We start from the raw sequence: 22,192 nt of genomic DNA, 5'->3' as shown, positions 1-22,192 counted from the left end.
CCAACTGAAAGACCATAAAGATGAGGTAAAGAGCACAGAAGTTTGAAGGAGAGCTTATGGAAGAACAAGCAATTCCATAAAGGGCAAGCTTCTTGTATATTTGGAAAAATAGCTCTAAAGTTAAACAAACAAACAAACAAAAAAAACACCTCTCCCCCAAAAAAACTTAGGAGGCAAAGCATGGACTGATACATGCTTGCTGTTCCACAGGGAAAAGAGCCCTAAGAATGGTTAAGAGAAAAAACAACAGCTGTGTAGAGACTGAAGATGGACTACACTTACAGAACGGAGCCCAACAGGAAGGCGTATCAATGGCTGCCAACAATGAAGACGGATTGATGAATTGGTAGCCTGTGCAGGACCTACATGGTTATGTTTGACCTAGGAGAGAGATGCAGAGCGACACAATGGTGAAGCCTTCGTTCTGCACAGGCTAAACTGAGGCTGTAATGACAATGATGGTAAGGACAGTGAGGACAATGACGGACTTCATAAATATTTTTTAAAAAAACACCTTAACCCACTTAAACTTGAATTAACATATCTAGGGTGTAGGCTCCTGCGAAGTCTCCCACTTTCTGTATTGCGTATTGCTTTAATAAGCATCAGCATGGAAGATTCTTGCCTAGGAATGGGCTAGATTTGAACAATATGACAACAAAGAATGGAAATTAACAAAAGATATGGTCCAAAACTGAAGAAGTTCCCTGCTAGACAGATATGAACTCGGTAGAACAGTTGAGTTATTCACACCCAATAAACTTCATAAAATGAAGACAAGTTTAACAAATGTATCCGAGATCGATTGTTGGAAGAAAGGAGGAAGGTGATTGAAATCATATCTACTTCTTCTGGGAGAGATTAGAAGACACAAAAGGATCTATCCTGTCCTCATATATGCAGCCCAAAAGTCAGGTTTTCAAATAATTTAGAAGAAAACCATATGGTACAGTTCTGATTAAAGTGGACCAAGTCATTGCAGCACTATCCAGAGTTTCCATACTCGTATGTTCCTAATGTAGAAGGATAGCAATTGGAAAGGCTTACTGGGGTAAAGTATGCAACTTGACACACGTTCCACTTATTCTTCTAAAGTAGGTCAATGGCAGTACTGCCATTAACACAAGTTGAAATCTCTGTTCTGTTCTTTTTCAAATATTTGGACACACTAAGAATATGTCGAATAGCTGCTACTAGAAGAAAGACCACACAAGCAATAACAAAGTGACTCAAGCACAAGTGTGTCTCATTTTACAGAATATGTATGTATGCAGAATAGAAGATGTAATTCCACAAAATATAGTCAATAAGCATATATTCAACACAGTACACTAAGTGTTAAACAGTTCTAATGAATTACAAAGGCCCAATGAATAACGTGATTACGTAGTTATGCAAATAGCTGCAAAATATAAATTTACCTTTTTGTCAAATTGATACTTGTATCCCGTGTCACAAATCCAGTACCAGTGTTGCCTTCTGCTTTTACAACTTTCCACCTGACATTTTGCCTTTTTTGTCTATATTCATTCTGTGACTTCCCCACAAAAGGAGGGTCTAGTAAATTTCTGTGCCATACACACTGCCTTACACACTTAGAACAGAGCAAGAGGTAATCAAATAGATTCTTCCTGAATAAGAACTAAGGACGAGAACAACTGCAAACCTCACTCACTCAGAGATGAGTATACCTGGGATAACATGGGATTTTTAGCATCTGGGCCATGGTGAAGAGTCATGCAGAGGTTTGTAATATGCTGCTTGCCTTTAGAGCCTGATCCAAAAATTATAACTAATGTGTTCTGGATCAGGTCCTAGACGTTAGCAGCTCTACAGGAAAGAAAAATGTACAGCCAGCTAAAGGAAGAGGGAATTGATACAATCCAACAGCAGAATCAGACAATATTTGCAGGGTGAGAAAAGTTTGCAGGAACTGATGGCTGCTATGCTTCAGTTACACTACTTTGATTTCTCATCTCTTTATACTAAACAGGTATTGAGATGAAAGTAGGAAAATACTTCAAATGTTTATAACATATCAGAAGGACCTCAAAGCTTCAGAACACATGGCAAAATACTCAAAATTCCTAATCAAATCCTGAAGAACTACTCCTGCAGTTTCTTGCAGAGCCCTCCAAAGTCAATGGACCTACATGTGGAGGCACGGGTCTGCTGTTCAGAGCAAGTTGTAGGAGCAAGATCTCAATATCTAGTGGTTTGGCATGTCAGACCTCAGTGCCCTCCCTCCACAATGGAATGCCAACGCAGACTATATGAGGTTTTTCAATTCTGCAAATCTCTTGCCTATTTTGGTAACAGAGTTTTTTTTTTTCCTTCTTGAATCTGCAAGTATAGTAATTGTTTACGTAGCAACACAACAACAACAAAAAGCTTTAAAAATTATAGGGTATGAATTTAGTTTTGGCTGGGTAAACACAGTTGACAGGAAATTGCCTCACAATATGTATATTTTTGCTCTGAAAAAATACAGTATTGTATTTTGATAGCATAAAAGCTGTCAAGACAACATTGGTAATGCCAACCCATAAGGGATGCTGAATTCTGATATTTGTTTAAGGGAGTAGAGACTGACCCAATATTTTGAGATTTACATACAAGACTTACTAAATCTGCTAGCAGAAATCAAAAGTTTTAATAAAACCATTCCTAGCCAAGTGTTCCATTTAGAGAAGTTAAATGACTCAATTATGACTTATCTGTTTTCCTTCATTTGCTATTATTTTAATGCACCTTGTATTAAATCCTATAGTTTAAGTAAGGCACGACTTAAGACAAAGGGAGTTTTGATTAAGGAGCAGGAATTTTTCCCTTCATAATTTACCATTCTCAATGACTAACACCTATTTCTGAGTTTCCCAGTTGTTGCTTTTTTTTGTTTTAAGATCATGAATAAATTCAGTAAGTGTTTCTGAATAGGTTTTAAGGCCAGAATGCAACATGGGAAACTATAAAGGCAAGGGAACTTGTTATGGTCAAACAGGAAGAATGGGGTAATGGCTCCTTTAAGGGTTCCCCGTCCTTTGGGATGGGAGGGGAGGATGTCACCTGAGCTGGGGACTTGTCAGAGGGACTCATGTAAGCCATTATCTCCCTGTGCACCAGGTGGAAGTTAATATGCTCTCATGCCCAGATCAGCCATTCTTACCCTCCAGCCAAGGGATCATAGAAGGACTGGGTTTTTGTGGCTGGCTGTAGACATCGTATTTGTTGACCTTTCTGGAACTGGAAACTAATTTTTCCCTCACCGCCAGATTGGCTGGAGTGGATTTTTTCACCCTCCCAAAGCAGCTCCAGGATCCAGCTAGGTAAGTTGGGAGCCATAGTTTGTCAGGAAGCAGGGCCTGCAGCAGAGCCAGTCTCCGGGCAACCTAGTGAGTGCAACAGGCATGTAGGAGGCTGCCAGATTGCCTACACCCTGAGATTGATTGGAAGAATCAAGAGAGTAGCTCTTAAGCCCAGCAGCAGTTTAGTGGCTGCTCAAAGCATTCACCCATGGCTGTGGTAGCTCCTGTGCCTGCTTATTCCCAGCCCTGCTCCTGCCTTGCCTCACTCCAAGTTACCAGTCCTTGCCCTCAGCGTGGACTCCTACTCTAACCACTAAGTCTGACTGCCCATGTCCCAGTCACTGGCACGGTACAAGTAGCTGCAACTTAACAGGTGGTAGGTATCTGGTGCAGGGACTCATTCCATAGGGAATCTGGCTCCCAACAGGGCTAGCCTTAGGAAGACTGGCACTCTGGGCAAACTTGTATTTTGGCACCCTATCTTTGTGTTGGAGAACAGCAGCACTGGGCACAGGGCACAAGGACCAGCTCCTGGCCCCAGAGTTCAGATGGCCTGCACAGGGAGGAGTTTCTGAGTCCAAAGGCTCCCCTGGCCATAACCCCCCTGACAACCTACCAGGAGGAGAGCAAGTGTGCAGCCTCCAACCTTGCCCATGGAAAGGGGGGCCCCAGGGCTGGCCCACTGGTCCCGCAGGAGCAAGCCCTCCTGCGTGCGCCTCCCCGCCAGGTTGGCAGCTCCGGGCAACATCGCCCACCCTCAGCTGGCCAGGGGCTCCAGCCCTGGGCTTGCTCGCACTTAGTGCTTAATTTGTGCCGGGGCTTGCCGAGACTTAGCCCCAGCACCTCTAGGCTCTTGGCCAGCAGTTGCCACCAGCAGCAGCACAGAAGTAAGAGTGACAATACGATACCATGCCACCCTTACTTCTGTGCTGCTGCTGGCAGTGGCGCTGCCTTCAGAGCTCGGTGCCCAGCCAGCAGCTGCTGCTCTCTGGCCACCCAGCTTGAGCCTCAACACCTCTTGCATTATAAATTAAGCACTGCCTGCATTCACACCTGCGCCAGCAGACCAGGCCCATCAGTTTGCGGCACTTGGACGGTCGCCCCCTGATCATGGTGCCCTGAGCAATCGCCAGCATCACCCACCACTAAGGCTGGCCCTGCTGACAGACCAGATGTCACAGATTTTAGGGAGCACCCCTTACTGGCCTCCCACTAGGACTACTGTAAGGGGAATCCAAGCCCCTGCACTCTGGATCCCAAGAGTGCTTCAAGCTTGAATGGAACCCAGATGCTGCCCCAATCTTGGGGTCCCCTAAGTATACTTTCAGGGCTCAAACCTTCTATCTGGCACCCTCTTCCACCTGCTGGAACTCGCTGTGCAGCCACCGAGACTCTCTGGGTGAAGTGGAAGGTATGAGGACGTGTACTGTGTGAATTATTGCTGGATAATTCCAAAATTAGTTAAATTAATAAAGTTGCAGTCTAATTAAAGCACATCCCTTACGTCTTGCCTTTCTTCCAGCCTCTAAGGGACAATGGACTACTAAGGCCATATAATCACCCTTCCTGCATAACAGTCCATAGAATTCAGTAAGTAATTCTTCCTTAATACCAAACTGTCTGTATCTTTTAGAAAGGTATCTACCTAATCTTGATTTAAAGACTACAACTGATAGAGAATTACCTTATCCTTTGGTAAGCTGTTTCACCTGTTACTTAATTTACATTTTATTTCCAGTTTCATTTTTTTCTAATTTCATTTTCTAGTCATTAGATCTGGTTATGCATTTGTCTGCTATATTAAAGAGCCCTCTAATATGAGCTATCTTCTCCTTGTATTCGGACCTCATGATCAGCTTGCCTCTTGAATTTCTTTCGCTTATCAAAGAAAAGTTTAAGGTTTTTTTTTTTTTTTTTTTTTTAATAGTAATTAGACAAGTGTGATGTCTGGACTACTAGGAATTAGGAAATCCACAGAAGGCAGATTGCCAGTATTTGATTAACAAGATTACTTTCTGCAGTCACTTAATTCAATGCTTAAGTATTTTTAAAAATATTTTTACAAGGTCTGATATTTTTAACTCCACCTACTATTTAAATGATCTGAGCCCTCTATTGTTTAATACAGAGAGCCAATACAGATTATTTTGACTGTTGCTATTCCAAAATACCTCTATATTTAGAGATGATGCATATTTATTAAGGATTCCATTAAGCACGACATTTCCATTTTAATTTGAGACTTAGAAGTCACAAACACAGCTTTAGATGGTATCCTCTACCAAGGTCCATAATAGCAATCAGCAAGCATAAGGGAAAAGGGAGACTCCTGGGCTATGCAATTATACAAGATGAAAGGATTTGTAGTTGAAGTACCTTCCTGCAAAATGCTGAGAATTCTAGAGGATTAAAATCCTTCATGAAATTACAAATTAAAATGACAAAAAAAAAAAAAAAAAAAAAAAAATGGCGCACTAATAATCTGTGGCAAATAAACTCCAGAATTATCACAGAAGCGGATATCATCTATGCTATACCACAGATGAGAAATTTGGAATAAATGTTTAATTTTAATTTCAGGTTTTTTATATACAGACTTATTGAATAAGTATGAATGTTAATATAGGAACACACTGTAAAATGTTTCAAACATAATACTACCACCTACCTGTAAACAAGATTTATATTAAGTTGCCTCCAATTTCATGAACAAAAGTGTGTATACACCTACTGCATACAGGCATTGTGTTCATCAGTGTTTGCGCAGTGCCTTTTAAAAAGTATTAGAATGTTGGATCAAAATGAAAATTGTTTCTAGGCAGGTATTTATAATTAAACTACAATTTATCACAGCTGAACAATTTTTTTTTTTTTTTTTTTGAAGACTTACGTTGATGGGTCGGAAGTTACTACATTAAGCAGATTTAATGTTTCAACACATGTAGAAACAGAATACTTCATACTATGCTGAGTGCACATTGTACACAGAGAAGTCCAATTGCGAGAAATAACCTCAAAATGTTATTTTTTCCCCACACACTTCCCAAAGTAGCATGCACTCAGATACTACGGTGACAAAATCCATATAGTAGCGAATATAAATATATTTTACAACTTTCAACCTTTACTGAACGTCTGTTGGATTGAAAACATCTACACACACACTTTCCAATGAAAGCTGTTAGAGAACATCGAAGATGACAACATCTGAACTTAATCTTCATATAGGTAATACACTTATCAAGTAACCAACTTTCAAAACTGAAGCTTAAAAACATCTTTTACTTCAGTTATCCTGCAATGTATTACATTTTATTTAACAGTAAAATAGTACTATCTGAAGATAAAGAGAGTACATTGTTTTTTAGTCATCCAAGTGACTAACTAGGAAAGCTTAATTACAACATTTTAATTGATTGTGTAGCTTTTAGTTCATCAACTATTTTTAGAAGTCACCATAAAAAAAAAAACTTTTGTTCTGTCAACACTGGGAATATTGAAGCCAGCACAATATTGTTGGGAAGAGGGTTTGTTAGCTGACCTGTGCTCTATCTGCTTACTGAACAGCTGCTTGTAATGGCAGAAGGAAATATTTCAGGTTGGTACTTAAGAATAGCAGATTTAAAATTCAACATCTCTAGAATCCAGAAGGCATCCCTCCAAAAAGTGAAGTTTTTGGCCTAAATTACTTACAGGCTCTGTAACCAGTAGATGGATTTTTTTTTTTTTTTTTTTTACAGTGTATTTCCCTGCAATTTATAATCCAGTCCATAATGGAGGTAAGCATATTTTGAAAATCTCCTGAGAGTACTACTTAGTGAGACAAATGGCCTCAGACATAGGGCCTTGAAAATAAATAGTGTCCAGATTAAAGTCCTAAATACTCTTCCATATTTAATTCACCTCCGTTGTAAATTTCTTGAAAAGTTATTTCAGTCAAATCAATCTAGAATCCTCCTGAAGTGGTTGAGGTTCTATGGCAGGGGTGGGCAAACTTTTTGGCCCAAGGTCCACATCTGGGAATAGAAATTGTATGGCGGGCCATGAATGCTCACAAAATTGGGGTTGGGGTGCGGAAGGGGGTGAGGGCTCTGGTTGGGGGTGTGGAATTCCTTCACATACTGCAACTGGAGTATCAGAGCTGGACCGCACATCTCTCTCTCAAATACACCACTGTGATGCAAGTGACAGTGGAACACAGTGAATCATAGTTTGAGTGAAAGTGATTGTAAATATATTTCTTGTTTTCTGGATAGTTGGGAGAGAGAACATGTAAACCCAACCTTTCAGTAAGAATGTAAGATAGAAAGTGAAAAAAGAAAGAATACTTTGGTCATGCTACAGAATGTTTAAAATTTCATTTCATTTTCTTTACAGGGTATGTTATGGAGTATTAAAAGTTGTAAAAAACACTATTATGACCCATATTTATAATGGCTGCAATAGTGTCACTGGAACCTTGGAGAAGCTGCAAAAAACATTCCTTAAGGAGGTCACATGGGTTCCTGGAAAAAAAAAATCATGCAAAAACATGGGCTATATGTCAAAATACACAAAATACCATTATACGCTCCATGGAAAAAGATAATGGCAAGCTCCCTCATGTTATTTCTTAACCAATAAATAATAATAACCCAGGAAACCAAAGACCTTTGAAAGCCTACATTTTACAATGGTTGAAAATGGAATGTCTTCACTCTTTAGTTTACCATCGCCAAGGCTAACCACAGCAATCACAATCAAAGCCTGAGCGTGTTACATTCCAAGCAAGTTCTGCTGGCATGCTAAACAACTTCTTATAGCCTAGAATTTGCAGTCACGGTTCAAGATAAGGAAGACGTCCAGCTAAACTATGATTCCAACTTACTGGTTTTCAAGAAACTTCAGAGTTACTACAACTCCAATCTCTCTAAAAAATACCAGTCCTAGTCACAATGCTGAACTGTAACATAGCTTTAGGTTCATGTATTCATATACATTAATGAATCCATAAGTAAACTGTGAATTTGAGACCAATTCTCTCAATTTATGAGTAACTAAAAGCAGCAGTTCATTTTGATTTTCCAACATTAAATTTCTCATTGCCAGAATTGTTTGTCAAGTTTCAATGGAAATAATAAGTTGTGCGTTGCCACTAGAAGGCGTGACAGTTATACTGCTACACGGCAATCATGGTACAACAATTCAAGGATTACTCAGTTCCAGGGTCTCATCTTTCTTAGCCAAACATGCACAGCTGTAGTTGAAGCTGTCACCTGGTAGCCAGAAGTAGGAAACATACAAGAAATCCAGAAGTAGTACAATGTCAAAAAGTAGGAAATTATTTCTGTACTTCCATAACAGGTGGTATACTAGGGTATATTTTCCCCACTGTCATCTTCTCTTTTCCTCCTCCTCCTCGCCTTCGTTCCACTGATGTGGGGCTGTCTCTGAGTCCTTCTCAGTTCCAGTCTTTCTTGAAGCAGTTTGTCAGAAACTATGCAGCTAATCAAATCCTTTTGTATAACATCCATCTATCTAGCTTGGGTCCTCCAGCCCTTCTCCTACCTTCTACTTCTACGATTAACACCCTGTTTCCTATATATTCTTCTGATCTTCTTTTCACATGCCCAAACCACATAAGTCTGGATTCCCTCAGCTTTTCTATAATTGGTATCATCTTCACACTTCCCCTAATTAATTTGTTCCTAACATGGTCTATCCTTGTAACTCCAAGCATCCATCTTAACCTTTTCATTTCCACTGTATTCAAGATTTTCTCCTGCCTCTTCATCAGTGCCCAGCATGTGGAGCTATACAAAAGTACAAACCTAATTACCATCATGTAGATCTTATTTTTCAATTTGATAGGCATTCAATTAAAGATGACTTCGCTCACTTCTCTCCATTTAGTACATGCCTCTCTGCTTATTAGTTTGTTGCTGAGTTCAGCTGTACTACCAAAACTAGGTACTTGAGCTTTTTAACTTTGATAATGACTGCCCCTCCAGACTTCAGTTTTGTTGTCTTCCTGCAAGGTATCACTGAGTCTACAAACCATATACTCTGTTCTATTTCTGCTGATCTTCAGACCATCTCTCTCAAGTACACACCTCCATATCTCTAAATCTTCTTCTACTTCCTCTTCTCCCCCATGAGTACATCAATCTGCAAAAAGCATACACTAGAGTGCCACTCTCTGGATGTTTTCTGTAAGCACAGCAAACATCAGTGTGAACACAAAGGGGCTTAGTGCAGAGCCCTGATGTACTTTATTACTAGAACCTGTTCACTTTCTACATACAGCCTTCAGTAATCTCTCTCGTTCTCATACACTACCCAATGACCACTCTCATAATGTGGTCATAAGATTTTTCAAAGATGAACAGATACTATGTGCAGGACTTTCCTCTTTTCTCTATATTTTTCCACAAGCAATCTCAGCGCAAAGATCGCAATAATTTTTTACTTGCCTGGCAAGAAAATCTTAACTGATTGTCACTGACCTTTACTTCTCTTCATAGTCTCTTATCCATAACTGTCTCCCAATTTTTCTTCGTGTAGCTCACCAGTTGAATGTCACATTAGTTACCCGAGTCCTGCTATGTCTGCTTTCCTCTTAATAATTGGTAAGGTGCTCTTCACCAGGCATCATCTCAGTCTTCATGACAAAATTAAACTGTTGTATGGAAGGTGTAAACATATTGATACTTCTGTTGGTATGCCACTCGGGCATACATTTTTTTATTTTTCATGTTGCTCAGTGCTTCTGCAACTACTTCCTGGACTGATGCCACCAGACCCTGGTTTGATTTTAATCATATGGCATGGTTCTCTTGGATTCTCTTTATTCATAAGCCTTTCAAAGTAATTTCACCACTGTTCCTTAATCTGATTTTCATTTATTAAGGTATTTCTACATTTATCTTTAATTACTTTGATCTCACCATTGTCTTTAGTTCTCTTATCACGGGTCTTTGTTAGTCTATATATTTCTCTCTCACCTGCATTCGATTCAAGATGGGCATATAATGACTTTTGGCTTAGTGGCTGCCACCTCTTTCTTTGCTATCTTTTTGGCTTTTTTTATATCCTGCTGGAATGTCGCTTGCCTATGTTTTTCACACTTTTTCTTTTCCTTCCCAGCATCTCAAATTTTCTCATTCCATCACCAGATCTCACTGGGCAAAAACCCTCTTGCTTTTGTTTCACCAAGCAGATCTTTACACATTCTTGAATTTTGCTTGCAATATGATTGGACAATTGAATCGTATTTTCTCTTAACCCTTCTAAAGGGATCTCCCACACTTTCATTTAAAACTTTTTGCTAACACCATTAAAGCTTCCACTACTTGGTTTTCTGTACTGCTTTCTTCTCATGTAGGATATATACACCGTAGTCAAAACACAGAATGGTGGTTTGACTTGCAGTGCTTTCCTCTGGGATGAGCTTAACCATTTTTGGTGCTCTTCAGCTTAGTTTATTGAGAAATAATCTAGCTGCACTCTCATACTACCACTCTTAGGCTATGTCTACACTATGAGCTTGGGGTACGATTCCCCTGCTCATATTATATATATTTGTATTAGCACTCAATAATCTAGCATGAATATAAATAGCAGTGTAGCTGCATTAGCATTGACAGTGGCACCAGAGGCACGACTGAGCTGTGCTGACTAAAAACCCACCCAAATTAGTGCCAAGTGCATACACAACTCAGTCGTGCTTCCACTGTCACTACTTGTGCTAGCACGGCGACACTGCTATTTATACTAGCATTACCCTGGTAAGAGCTACCACAAGTACACGTATACAAGCAGGGGAAGCCACACCCCCTAGCTCGTTGTGTAGACATAACCTGGTAGATACATTTGCCACTCTTTTGATACAATTAACAGGGTAAGCTACAATAGCAATGGCATTTTTATATATTTCAATGATTTTCATCTGGAGTTCTATTTATTATTTTCCTCAGTCTTCCACAGCCACTTGTAACATTTTTTTAAAAAATTATATACTAGGCTCTTAAGCATTCTCAAAAGCTTCCCAAGGCAAAAAAAGAACCAAACAAGACAGGCACAGAAGAGATCTTATAAAATGTATGCTTTAGATTTTAGCATTAAAATTGTAACATTTTACAATCCCCCACTCATTTTAATGGCTCCTCTATTTTTCCTCCATATTCATTCTGCCAATGAAAAAAAATAAAAAAAAATGCCATGTTACAAAGTTACTGAGCACTAAAATTAGAAAAGGCCTTTTTGCATGCTTGAACTACAAGGGTATACTGTTAACCATATGCAGCTGGGCAAAAATGCACAAATCATTTTACAACACCCATTAAACAATAATTGTATCTCAAACTGTAAGTGTGTTTGTGGAATATCTAAAACGATACTAGGTTATGTTTTTGGAGAGGTTACAGTAGCGAGGTAACCAAAGCTCCTGTTTTACAGTTATTTTAAGAATGCAGTTTTCTACAAAAATTTTCCATATATTATACTATAAGCTCTAGGAAACCTATATGTGTAAGTGCTGCAGGGTTCTACAGCCTGCTTTTACTTAGGTGAGACAAGCTCTGTGGACAGCCACCAGCTTATTACTTAATCAGATCTGTTCCAGTAAAGTTATTTCAGGAGTCAGTCTGAATCTTGTTCTCTGCTTTGGAAAGTTGTTTTTTGAATTTGGTAAAGTAAGGTGGTGACAGGAGATTTTAAACAAGGTTTTTTTGCTCATGTGTGTCAGACATCTGGCACCGTTTTTTCATCCTCCCAAAAAACTGTAATAAAAAGGATACTTTATTAATTAAAGAATTTTAGAAAGAATTTATGGTTTTCCCATAAGTCTGAATGCAGAAGATTGGTTACTCTGCAAAAGTTTGCCATGTAACCCAAGAAACCTTTATTTCCCTATACCTGAAAAACAAAACCTTTGCTGCTACTGCAGCAGGCAACCCGCTCTGTATCCACTTCTCAGTAAGCACGTTCCAATATCCTATTTTTAAGTAGTTAGGTACAAAAAATGTTTTTCCACCTGTAATTTTGGATTTTATACTTTACTCATACTTCCTGCTTTGGCTTGAATTGAAACCAGTTCACTCCTCTTACAGATGTTTCAAGCTGTCTGACTGAATCTGCAAACATCACTGCATTGCTTACATTTGGGTCACATTTTCAATCTTTTCTTTTCAAACATGAGGGCCAGGCAGTGTACTTTTCTTAAATAAAAGATGAAAGTGACGTAATCACAGGATTCTGGGAGTCAGAGTCCTAGCCATGGGCATATAGTCCCTATACCTCAATCTGGCCTCAAACAGAGGCTCCTTCAGACCTGTTGTGAAGTATTCTAAGGTCTTAGAATACAGAGACACTAGCAAGGCCATAAGAGATTTAAGGTAAAATTTGCTCTGCGTAGACTGATGCCACACTTCTAGGAAAGCATGTACTGATCTGGAAAATAACTAAAAAGGACCACTAACATCTAAAGTATGGATTCCCCTGCTAATGAATGTGGCTTAAGGAAAAATACTGGCAGACACATTAGTTCAGATGTTACTCAGTGACCACAGAGGGGAATTTAGGGAGTAGTTAGAAAGCTACTTTATGTTAGACTAATGTTATTTTGCTGAAGTTAATCTAAAAGCCCATGTTTTTCCCCCTTGGTGACAGGGGAATCTATCCCTTTTTAAAGTTTTGTGCTCCAAAATCTAAGGCTTCACTTAAAAAGTAGTTAATTTTGTAGCCATCGGCTGTGAAGATACACTTCCAAACACGAACCAAATGTAAATTGGCACAGTGTTTTCTTTCTGAGACCAATAAAAATGAGCTCCAAGACAGGTGCAAATTACCACCATTTATCAGCAAAGAGAAAGCTTTATCTGCCAGAAGCTTCAACTGTCTCCTGGATGCCTAGAACTCGAGCCATTTCTCTACCTTTTCCTAGCTAACAAAATCTTCCATTTTAACCCCTATTTCCCAACCTCCACATAGTCCAGACAAGACAAAAAAACATGCATGTATTAAAAATCTATATGGGTGCTGCCATTACTGCAAACTATATTCAGGTTTCCAGGCTTCGTACAACATTTAATGACTTGGAGAATGCACAGTGAAGAAGAAACTTGAGATTTGCCAGAAACAACACAGACCTGCTTGTTACACATGTAAGTAAGGCGTGTGTTCTAATACTGACTGAGAAGCATATACAAGTCTCTCCCCCGCAAACTTGAAAATGACTGGATTATTTTACAGCATTTTAAAATTAAGTTTATAGCATAGATTTTAGAGCTTAACTGAAGTTGTCTGTACCCAAGCAACATCGCACCCATGTTCATGAGGTGTTAACATTTGAGGATTTGTATTCCCAACATTAAGTAGTTTTGTCCTATATAAAAAAAGTTATAAAAAAGTGTCAAAGCCACTTTTTCAGCTTCAATGACTAATTTATATCTTGTTTATAAAGTTAACGTCAGAGTTAATTTTCTGTTGACACAAAACATGCAAAGTACAATGTTACCAACTCTTGTGATTTTATTAGAAGAGTTTTGCAATATTTGGTATTTCTCTTAAAGCCCCAGCTCCATGTGCTTACAGGAGAATCTCAGTTTTCACTATAAAATGAAGTTACCAGACCTTCCTGGCTTTGGAGAAAAGCTTGAAAATATGACCCAAGATACCCTAATGGCTCAGAAACCTAATGGGAAATAAAAAAACCCCAACTAAAAGAAAAAAATCTCATTTTTAATCCAGTCATGATTTTTGAACATTTGAGGCTGGCAACTTTCGTTCTAGTGTAGATTTTACATGAAATAAAGAAAATATTAAAATGGTTGAAAATCAAACAACTTGAAACATTCTGTCAAAGTATTATGTTCGTAAAATAAACAAAGTTAAAAAAATGGAATACCTCAGTCTGACCTTCATGGGCACTGGATTCATGAGTAACACGAATAGCCTGAAATAAGAAAACATGTTTAATTAAACTTCAAACAAAAAAAATCATTTCCTAAAATAGCAGGTGTTTAAAGACTCACTTTACTTTCTTCATTTTAACTTGTAGGTTATGGAAGTCTACATCAAAGTAGAGGAAAGTTGTGCTATATACTATATTATATGATTTTTTAGGGTTGTAACTATTAGAAATATTGATTAGACATTAACTAACCTCAAGATATCTCAATTTTTTAAAAAAGACAGTATTTTAAAAGTGTTTTAAGAGTTTTTTAAAACTGTAATGCTGTTTCATGCAAAGTTAAAATCAAACAACAGTTGTTAAAGTCATCCACGTGTTAGTGAGATTACTAATTCCCCACTAGTAGCAAGCAACATTTACAATAAAGCATTTATGTCTTAATCTAGCAAAGCACTTCAGCACGTGCTTAACTTTAAACACGTGAGCAACCCCATTTACAACAATGGGACTATTTAAGCACATCAGTGTTTGCTGGATCAGGAATTAGATGCAAGACTATTCCTGCTAACAATTCTACTATACTTAAAAGAAAGAAAAAAAAAAAAAGATACTAACTTCATAGGTTTCTAAATATTTGGCTCTCTCTTCAGGACTCATAGGTGACGAATCCTCCAGGAATTTTTTCAATGTAGAATCTGATTCTTAAAAATAAATAAATAAAAAAATTAATAAATCATTCAATTCCTCTTACTGTTCTATGCAACTTAGAAAATTAGATGAAAACTGAAAGGTTACAACATAAGGAACAATTCTGATTTGTATTATTTCTTCTTTACTTTTCCTCTGGGCTAATATTAAACATTACATTGTCAAAAAGCTTGTACACAAGGCATACAGTGTATTTACATCCAGACAGGAGACTTAAGCCTGTAATGCAACACATTCTGTTCCACTACATACAATGACAAAACAATTTAAAGTCACCAGACTCTTATTATGGTGTGAAATATTAATATAGTATCTGCTACTTTGAATTTGGAGTTCCATTTTATTCATTTAACTATATGCTGTATTACTGTCCTTTGTATTACTAAAAATTCTTAATGACTGCCAACTAACAAAAGTCTGTGTTGTATTGCTGTTGTATAATTAAGACAAGACGACTAATGGTGAATTTCTACTCATGTCTTTTAAAGAATTTTCAAGTAGAGTCAACACTATGAAAGAAGTACTGCGCCACCTACCCTCCAAAAAATAATATTAAGTATATTAAGAGAAAAGATTTACCGAAGTTCATTTTATCTCTGTTGTTTGCAATAGCATGAATAAGTCCAATTGTTCCACAAGCATTGTTGATAGTTTGCTTCATGAAATATACTGATGATCTGACATTTTGTCCCTGGGCTTTTATTCTCTCTTCCTCTTCTGTTCTGAATGTTTCATACTGGAAAAGAAAATCAAAAGTGTCTTGCATGTAGAACAATTACAGTGAACTATTTCAAATTTCCTGTCCAAAAACAAAAGCTCCATTAAAATTTTAATAGTAGTTTGAAACAGAAGGAAGCAGAACCGAAGTAGTAAGGGATTGCAACCTTTATTCACATGACCAGTCTCAGATGTACCTGAGATTATTCGCTTGTATAAATCTGTGAGATCAAATCCTAAATCAGTATCTTGTCACCAGCTAAACATCAGGGTCTTTTATCCAATATTCTAAAACACTTAACTTGTTGTGCCATCTAGTGCTATGTCAAGAATGTTCAAAAATGAAGATTGATAAGCTAGGCTCACTTTTAGAGAAACAGTCCCCTCTACCACAGCCTCCTTTGTCTCCCTGCAATCCAACAAAAGGCCTTGAAGAAGGTAACGTAAGTTCTACATCTATGGCAAGCAAAGTGGAGTACAATAAATAATGCGCTAAAAGGTGGGGGGGGGGGAATGAAGCATTGTAGAAGCTCCAACATATAGTCTTAACCTTTTCCAGAAAAAGTTGAGTCATTTATATTTTTTTTGAGTGGTACTGATAACTTTGCAAATGGGCCTTTTGACACCATAAGACGATGACAAACTGAACAGAATAAATAAAATTATTCCATGGCACAGTTTGGCTGTGTAATCTGAAAATTACTAAATTTATATATGTATTCATATTGTAACAGGGTCTACTGGTAAGGGAAGCATCCTGGGGTGGCACAAGAGGATTCCAGAGTTTGTCAACTATAGTAGTGACCTTTGGGATAAAGAAGGTAGCCAATAAGGAGTGAAGAAATGGTTTCAGGAAGGAAGGATATCCAGACCATTGCTTCTGCCGTTTAGAGTTTGATGATAGAGCTCCTGGATACTGGGTAGACTCCCCTCTGTAGGGAACCATTGGAAGTCTCAGGCCTGGTCTACACTACGAGTTTGTGTTGGATTTAGCAGCGTTAAATAGAATTAACCCTGCACCCGTCCACACAACGAAGCCATTGTTTTTTTTTTTTTTTTTTTTTTTGACATAAAGAGCTCTTAAAACAGATTTCTGTACTCCTCCCCAATGAGGGGATTAGCGATGAAATCGACATTGCCGTTTCAAATTAGGGTTAGCATGGACGCAATTCGAAGGTATTAGCCTCCGGGAGCTATCCCACAGTGCACCATTGTGACTGCTCTGGACAGCACTCTGAACTCAGATGCACTGGCCAGGTGTACAGGAAAAGCCCCTGGAACTTCTGAATCTCATTTCCTGTTTGGCCGGGCGAGCTCATCAGCACAGGTGACCATGCAGTCCCAGAATCGAAAAAGAGCTCCAGCATGGACCGAATGGGAGGTACTGGATCTGATTGATGTGTGGGGAGAGGAATCCGTGCTATCAGAACTGTGTTCCAAAAGATGAAATGCCAAAATATTTCAAAAAATCTCCGAGGCCATGAGGGACAGATGCTACAGCAGGGATGCAACACAGTGCTGCGTGAAACTTAAGGAGCTCAGACAAGCTCGTACCAGAAAACCAATTAATCGAACGGACACTCCAGGACAGAGCCCCAGACATGCTGCTTCTACTCTAAGCTGCATGCAATTCTAAGGGGGGCTGCCACCACTACCCCACCCCGGACTCCGATGATGGGGTACTCTCCGCCATGCCTGAGGATTTTGCGGATGGGGAAGATGATGAGGAGGAGGATGAGCTTGAGGAGATCACACAGCACACCATTCTCCCAGACAGCCAGGATCTTTTTATCACCCTGACTGAAATACCCTCCCAACCCAATGAAGCCGGAGAAGGGACCTCTGGTGAGTGTACCTTTTAAAATACAATACATGTTATAAAAGCAAGCGTTTAATGATTAATTAGCCCTGAGGACTTGGGATGCATTCGTGGCCAGTACAGCTACTGGAAAAGTCTGTTAACGTGTCTGGGGATGGAGCGGAAATCGTCCAGGGACATCTCCATGAAGCTCTCCTGGAGGTACTCTAAAAGCCTTTGAAGAAGGTTTCTGGGGACAGCAGCCTTATTACGTCCTCCATGGTAGGACACTACACCACGCTATGCTAGTAGAAAGTAATCTGGAATCTTTGTATGACAAAGCCTGGCAGTGTACGGTCCCGGTGTTTGCTGGCATTCAAGCAACATCTGTTCTTTATTTCTCTGTGTTATCCTCAGGAGAGTGATATGGTTCATGGTAACCTGGTTGAAATAGAGGAATTTAATTAAGGGGACATTCAGAGGTGGCCGTTCCTACTGGGCTGTTTGCCTGTGGCTGAAAAGATATCCTCCCAGCAGTTAGCCACACGGTGGGGGGCGGGGGGCACTGGCGCTGAGCTGTTGGCGTTTGGTTAGCAGGGATCTTCCCGGATACCAGCCACGTGGTGGGGTGAGAGGTAAAGCATCATCCCAGAGAACTGGATGGGAGTGGGGGTTAGTTTGGTTTCTGCTACTGCACGTTAACAGGAAAACTGCAGCACTAAATGGCCAGCTCAACGTGCTTTGCTTGGTATGGGAGAGGAGGGTGCTGCTGTTACAAAGGTTGCAGAAGCCTAAAGACTATGGCTTACCGTGGCCGCCTGCAAGCCGAATTCTGTTGCCCGGCACTGCATGTGTGATCTCTAACACCAAAGCCACAGGCACTCAATATAAGATGCAAAATGCAACCAAAAATCACGTGCTATGTAATGTGAATAGTGTTGTTCACCGTGAAAGAATATAGCCATTGTTCTGTAAAATGTATCTTTTTAAATACTTCACTCCCTTTTTCTCCTCCAGCAGCTGCAAACGTTTCAAGCCTCCCTCCTCCGTCCCAGAGGCTATCTCAGATGAGGCGGTGAAAAAAAACGCATGCGTGATGAAATGTTCTCTGAGCTCATGCAGTCATCTGGCACTGACAGCTCAGCAGAATGTGTGGAGGGACACAATAGCAGAGTACAGGAAAGTGGCTGATGAACGTGAGGAGAGGTGGCAGCAGGAATATCAGAGGAGGCATGAGGCAATGCTGGGGCTACTGCGGGATCAAACAGACATGCTCTGGCATCTGGTGGAGGTTCAAGAATGGCAGCAGGATCACAGACTGCCACTGCAGCCCCTGTTTAACCGTCCTCCCTCCTCCCCAAGTTCCATAGCCTCCTCACCCAGATGCCCAAGCAGGCGGGGGGGTGGGGGGAGAGAGAGGCTCCACGCATCCAACCACTCCACCCCAAGCACAGAAGGCTGTCATTCAAGAAGTTTTAAAGTGGCCTTTTCCTTCCTGCCTACTCTCCTCCCACACCCCACCTGGTCTACCTTGTGAGTTATCTCCCTGTTTTTATAATCAGTTAATAAAGAATACATGTTTTTTAAACTATAGTGACTTTTGCAAGCAAGCTGTGATCGAAGGGGTGAGGGCGGGTGGCTTACAGGGAATTTAGAAGCAACCAAGGGGGCAGGTTTTCATCAAGAAGAAACAAACAGAACTGTCACACAGTACCCTGGCCAGTCATGAAACTAGTTTTCAAAGCTTCTCTGATGCGCAGCGCTCCCTGCTGTGCTCTTCTAACCGCCCTGGTGTCTGGCTGCACATATTCAGCAGCCAGGTGATTTGCCTCAACCTCCCACCCTGCCATAAACATCTCCCCCTTATTCTCACAGAGATTGTGGAGCACACAGCAAGCAGCAATAACAATGGGAATACTGGTTTCGCTGAGGTCTGAACGAGTCAGTAAACTGCGCCAGCGACCCTTTAAACGTCCAAATGCACACACTACCACCATTTTCCACTTGCTCAGCCTATTGTTGACCAGTTTCTTACTACTGTCCAGGGTGCCTGTGTACAGCTTCATGAGCCAGGACATTAAGGGGTAGGCTGTGTCCCCAAGGATAACTATAGGCATTTCAACATCCCCAACAGTTATTTTCTGGTCTGGGAAGTAAATCCCTTCCTGCACCCATTTAAACAGACCAGAGTTCCTGAAGACGCGAGCGTCATGAACCTTTCCTGGCCATCCCACGCTGATGTTGGTGAAATGTCCCTTGTGATCCACCAGTGCTTGCAGCACCATTGAAAAGTACCCCTTTCGGTTTATGTACTGGCTGCCAAGGTGCTCCGGTCCCAAGATAGCGATATGCGTTCCGTCTATAGCCCCACCATAGTTAGGGAATCCCATTGCAGCAAAGCCTTCTGGTATGACCTGCACATTTCCCAGAGTCACTACCTTTGATAGCAACAGCTCAATGATTGCGTTGGCTACTTGCATCACAGCAACCCCCACACTAGATTTGCCCACTCCAAATTGATTACTGACTGACCGGTAGCTGTCTGGCATTGCAAGTTTCCACAGGGCTATTGCCACTAGCTTGTGAACTGTGAGGGCTGCTCTCATCTTGGTATTCTTGTGCTTCAGGATAGGGGAAAGCAAGTCACAAAGTTCCATGAAAGTGCCCTTACGCAAGCGAAAGTTTCGGAGCCACTGAGAATCATCCCAAACCTGCAATGCTATGTGGTCCCACCACTCTGTACTTGTTTCCCGTGCCCAGAATTGGCGTTCCATGGCATGAGCCTGCCCAGTAACACCGTGATCTCCAAATTGCTGGGGACCATGGTTTTAGAGAAATCTGTGTTCATGTCCTCATCACCGCGCTGCCGTCGCCTCCTCACCTGGTTTTTCAGGTGCTGGTTCGGCATAAACTGCACGATAATGTGCGAGGTGTTGACAATGGTCATAACTGCTGCGGTGAGCTGAACGCACTCCATGCTTGCCGTGCTATGGCGTCTGCTGGGGCAATCCAGGGAAAAGGGTGCAAAATGATTGTCTGCTGTTGCTTTCACGGAGGGAGGGAGGGAGGGTTGACTGATGACATTTACCCAAAACCACCCGCGACAAATTTTTGGCCCCATCAGACATTGGGAGCTCAGCCCAGAATTCCAATGGGCAGCGGGAATAGCGGGAACTGTGGGATAGCTACCCACAGTGCACCGCTCAGAATGTCGATGCTTGCCACGGTAATGTGGACGTACACCACCGAATTAATGTGCTTAGTGTGGACGCATGCACTTGACTTTATACAATCTGTTCCCAAAAATCGACTTCTGTAAAATCGGAGTACTTTCATAGCGTAGACCTGGCCTTAGTTCAAGGTCTGCTGGGGTTTGTAGGTCGCTCTACCAAAGCTGGCTGAGAAATGATATAAGCAGCTTCCTTCCATTCAGAAGGAAAGACACGGTGGGAGGGAACTGGAGCTGCTGAGAGCCTCTGAGCGACAATGAAGCAAACTCTGGGTCTCAGTACAAGTTCCCAGATTTCTGCTGAAGAGAAGCTACCTTTAGGAGCAAAAGCTTGTTTTGCTTTGAAAATACTCTACAACGATGGAATTGGGAGGGTTTTTTGCTGATGTTCAGCCCACTATACACACACATTACTGTATTGTTTCATTTCTTTGGTGTGATCTACTCTGCTGCGGAGAAGTTTACCAATATATAAGTATAAAAGAAACACACAGTGCTTTTACAAACAACTGGAAAAACAAATAAACCAGAAACAGCTGCTTGCAAGTAGAACAGAGTAGACAGGTTTTCAGATAGACAATCTGGACTACAAGAATGAAGGTATGTCCTGATTTTAAGTCTTTCCACCTTTTCAATATGCTGCCCTAATGACTGATTTTTATCAGTCAGCTCAGCAAACCTGAAAGCACTAGACAGCTGGTTTTGTCAATTATAGAACATTCCATTCTCTTATCTACTGCTGGAATGTTGTTCTCTCTGGAAATACGATGCTTCCCTCCTTTAATTCCTTGGTTAATCACAGAAATAAAAAGGGTTGCAATAAATAATAGTTATAAATCTCTAAGCAAATAACCGTACCTGCTTTATACATGTGCCTAAAATGCTCTATTGTGCACTTTTTTACAGCAATGCTGCTGCAAAAAATCCATTACATTTCTTTAAGCAGAACACTACAAAAATGTATTTATGGGATTAAAAAATTACTTGTTGGTACAATGAACTAGCAATACTACTACTAAGGCATATTCAGTTTCTGGGCACTATTACTCACTGAACTGGCCAGCAGAGGTTAGGGGTATTACAAATTACAGTCAGGTTGGCCTTCAGGAAGGAAAGAATGCCTGCTCTGCTGTAAGCATTCCAGACTACCAGGGCAAACTATGCAGCACTAATTGTGAGGCCTCAAGGAGGCACATTAATAGTTCTAAACAGCGGCTTATTCAGTCCCCCTCTGTCAAAGGGCTAGTACTGATGTAAGGGCTCAAGATTGAGAGATGTGGAAGTATCAGAAAATAAGGAAATGATATGCCAGCAACAAGAAGCACCCATTTGGGACAGCAGAATGGCTCAGAAAGGAGTCACACTAATATATACCACAATGCACACTGACTGAATGCAGCCCTGTATTCACACCCTACACATTACTGTAATAATTTTTGTACAAAATATGCTTTGTGAGGTATCATTTGAAAACTATCAACTCGCTGGACAAATATATCATGGTGAAATATGTGTAGCAACATTATATGTAGAGTTATGAACAT

The 22,192-nt window shown here is 40.4% G+C and overlaps 1 protein-coding gene across 2 annotated transcripts in view; it reads right to left on the bottom strand.

Annotated features, from left to right (window-relative positions):
- The window catches only part of UCHL3 (ubiquitin C-terminal hydrolase L3), a 64,645-nt gene that overhangs the window by 24,277 nt on the left and 18,176 nt on the right, over positions 1-22,192 (bottom strand). Inside the window, exons 4-7 of one of the 2 annotated variants that reach the window (XM_037895256.2) lie at positions 15,484-15,640; positions 14,812-14,897; positions 14,191-14,238; positions 283-381 (exon numbers count right to left, since the gene is read on the bottom strand). In XM_037895256.2, the coding sequence (XP_037751184.1) occupies positions 283-381; positions 14,191-14,238; positions 14,812-14,897; positions 15,484-15,640 (390 nt within the window). The remainder of the gene's footprint in view (positions 1-282; positions 382-14,190; positions 14,239-14,811; positions 14,898-15,483; positions 15,641-22,192) is intronic. The other variant, XM_037895262.2, reaches the window with a different exon arrangement.

This window comes from Chelonia mydas, chromosome 1, assembly GCF_015237465.2.
Source record: "Chelonia mydas isolate rCheMyd1 chromosome 1, rCheMyd1.pri.v2, whole genome shotgun sequence".
Classification (NCBI taxonomy): domain Eukaryota; kingdom Metazoa; phylum Chordata; order Testudines; family Cheloniidae; genus Chelonia; species Chelonia mydas.
The sequence above is the reverse complement of the archived record's forward strand: the minus strand, read 5'-3'. Positions and strand labels throughout refer to the sequence as shown.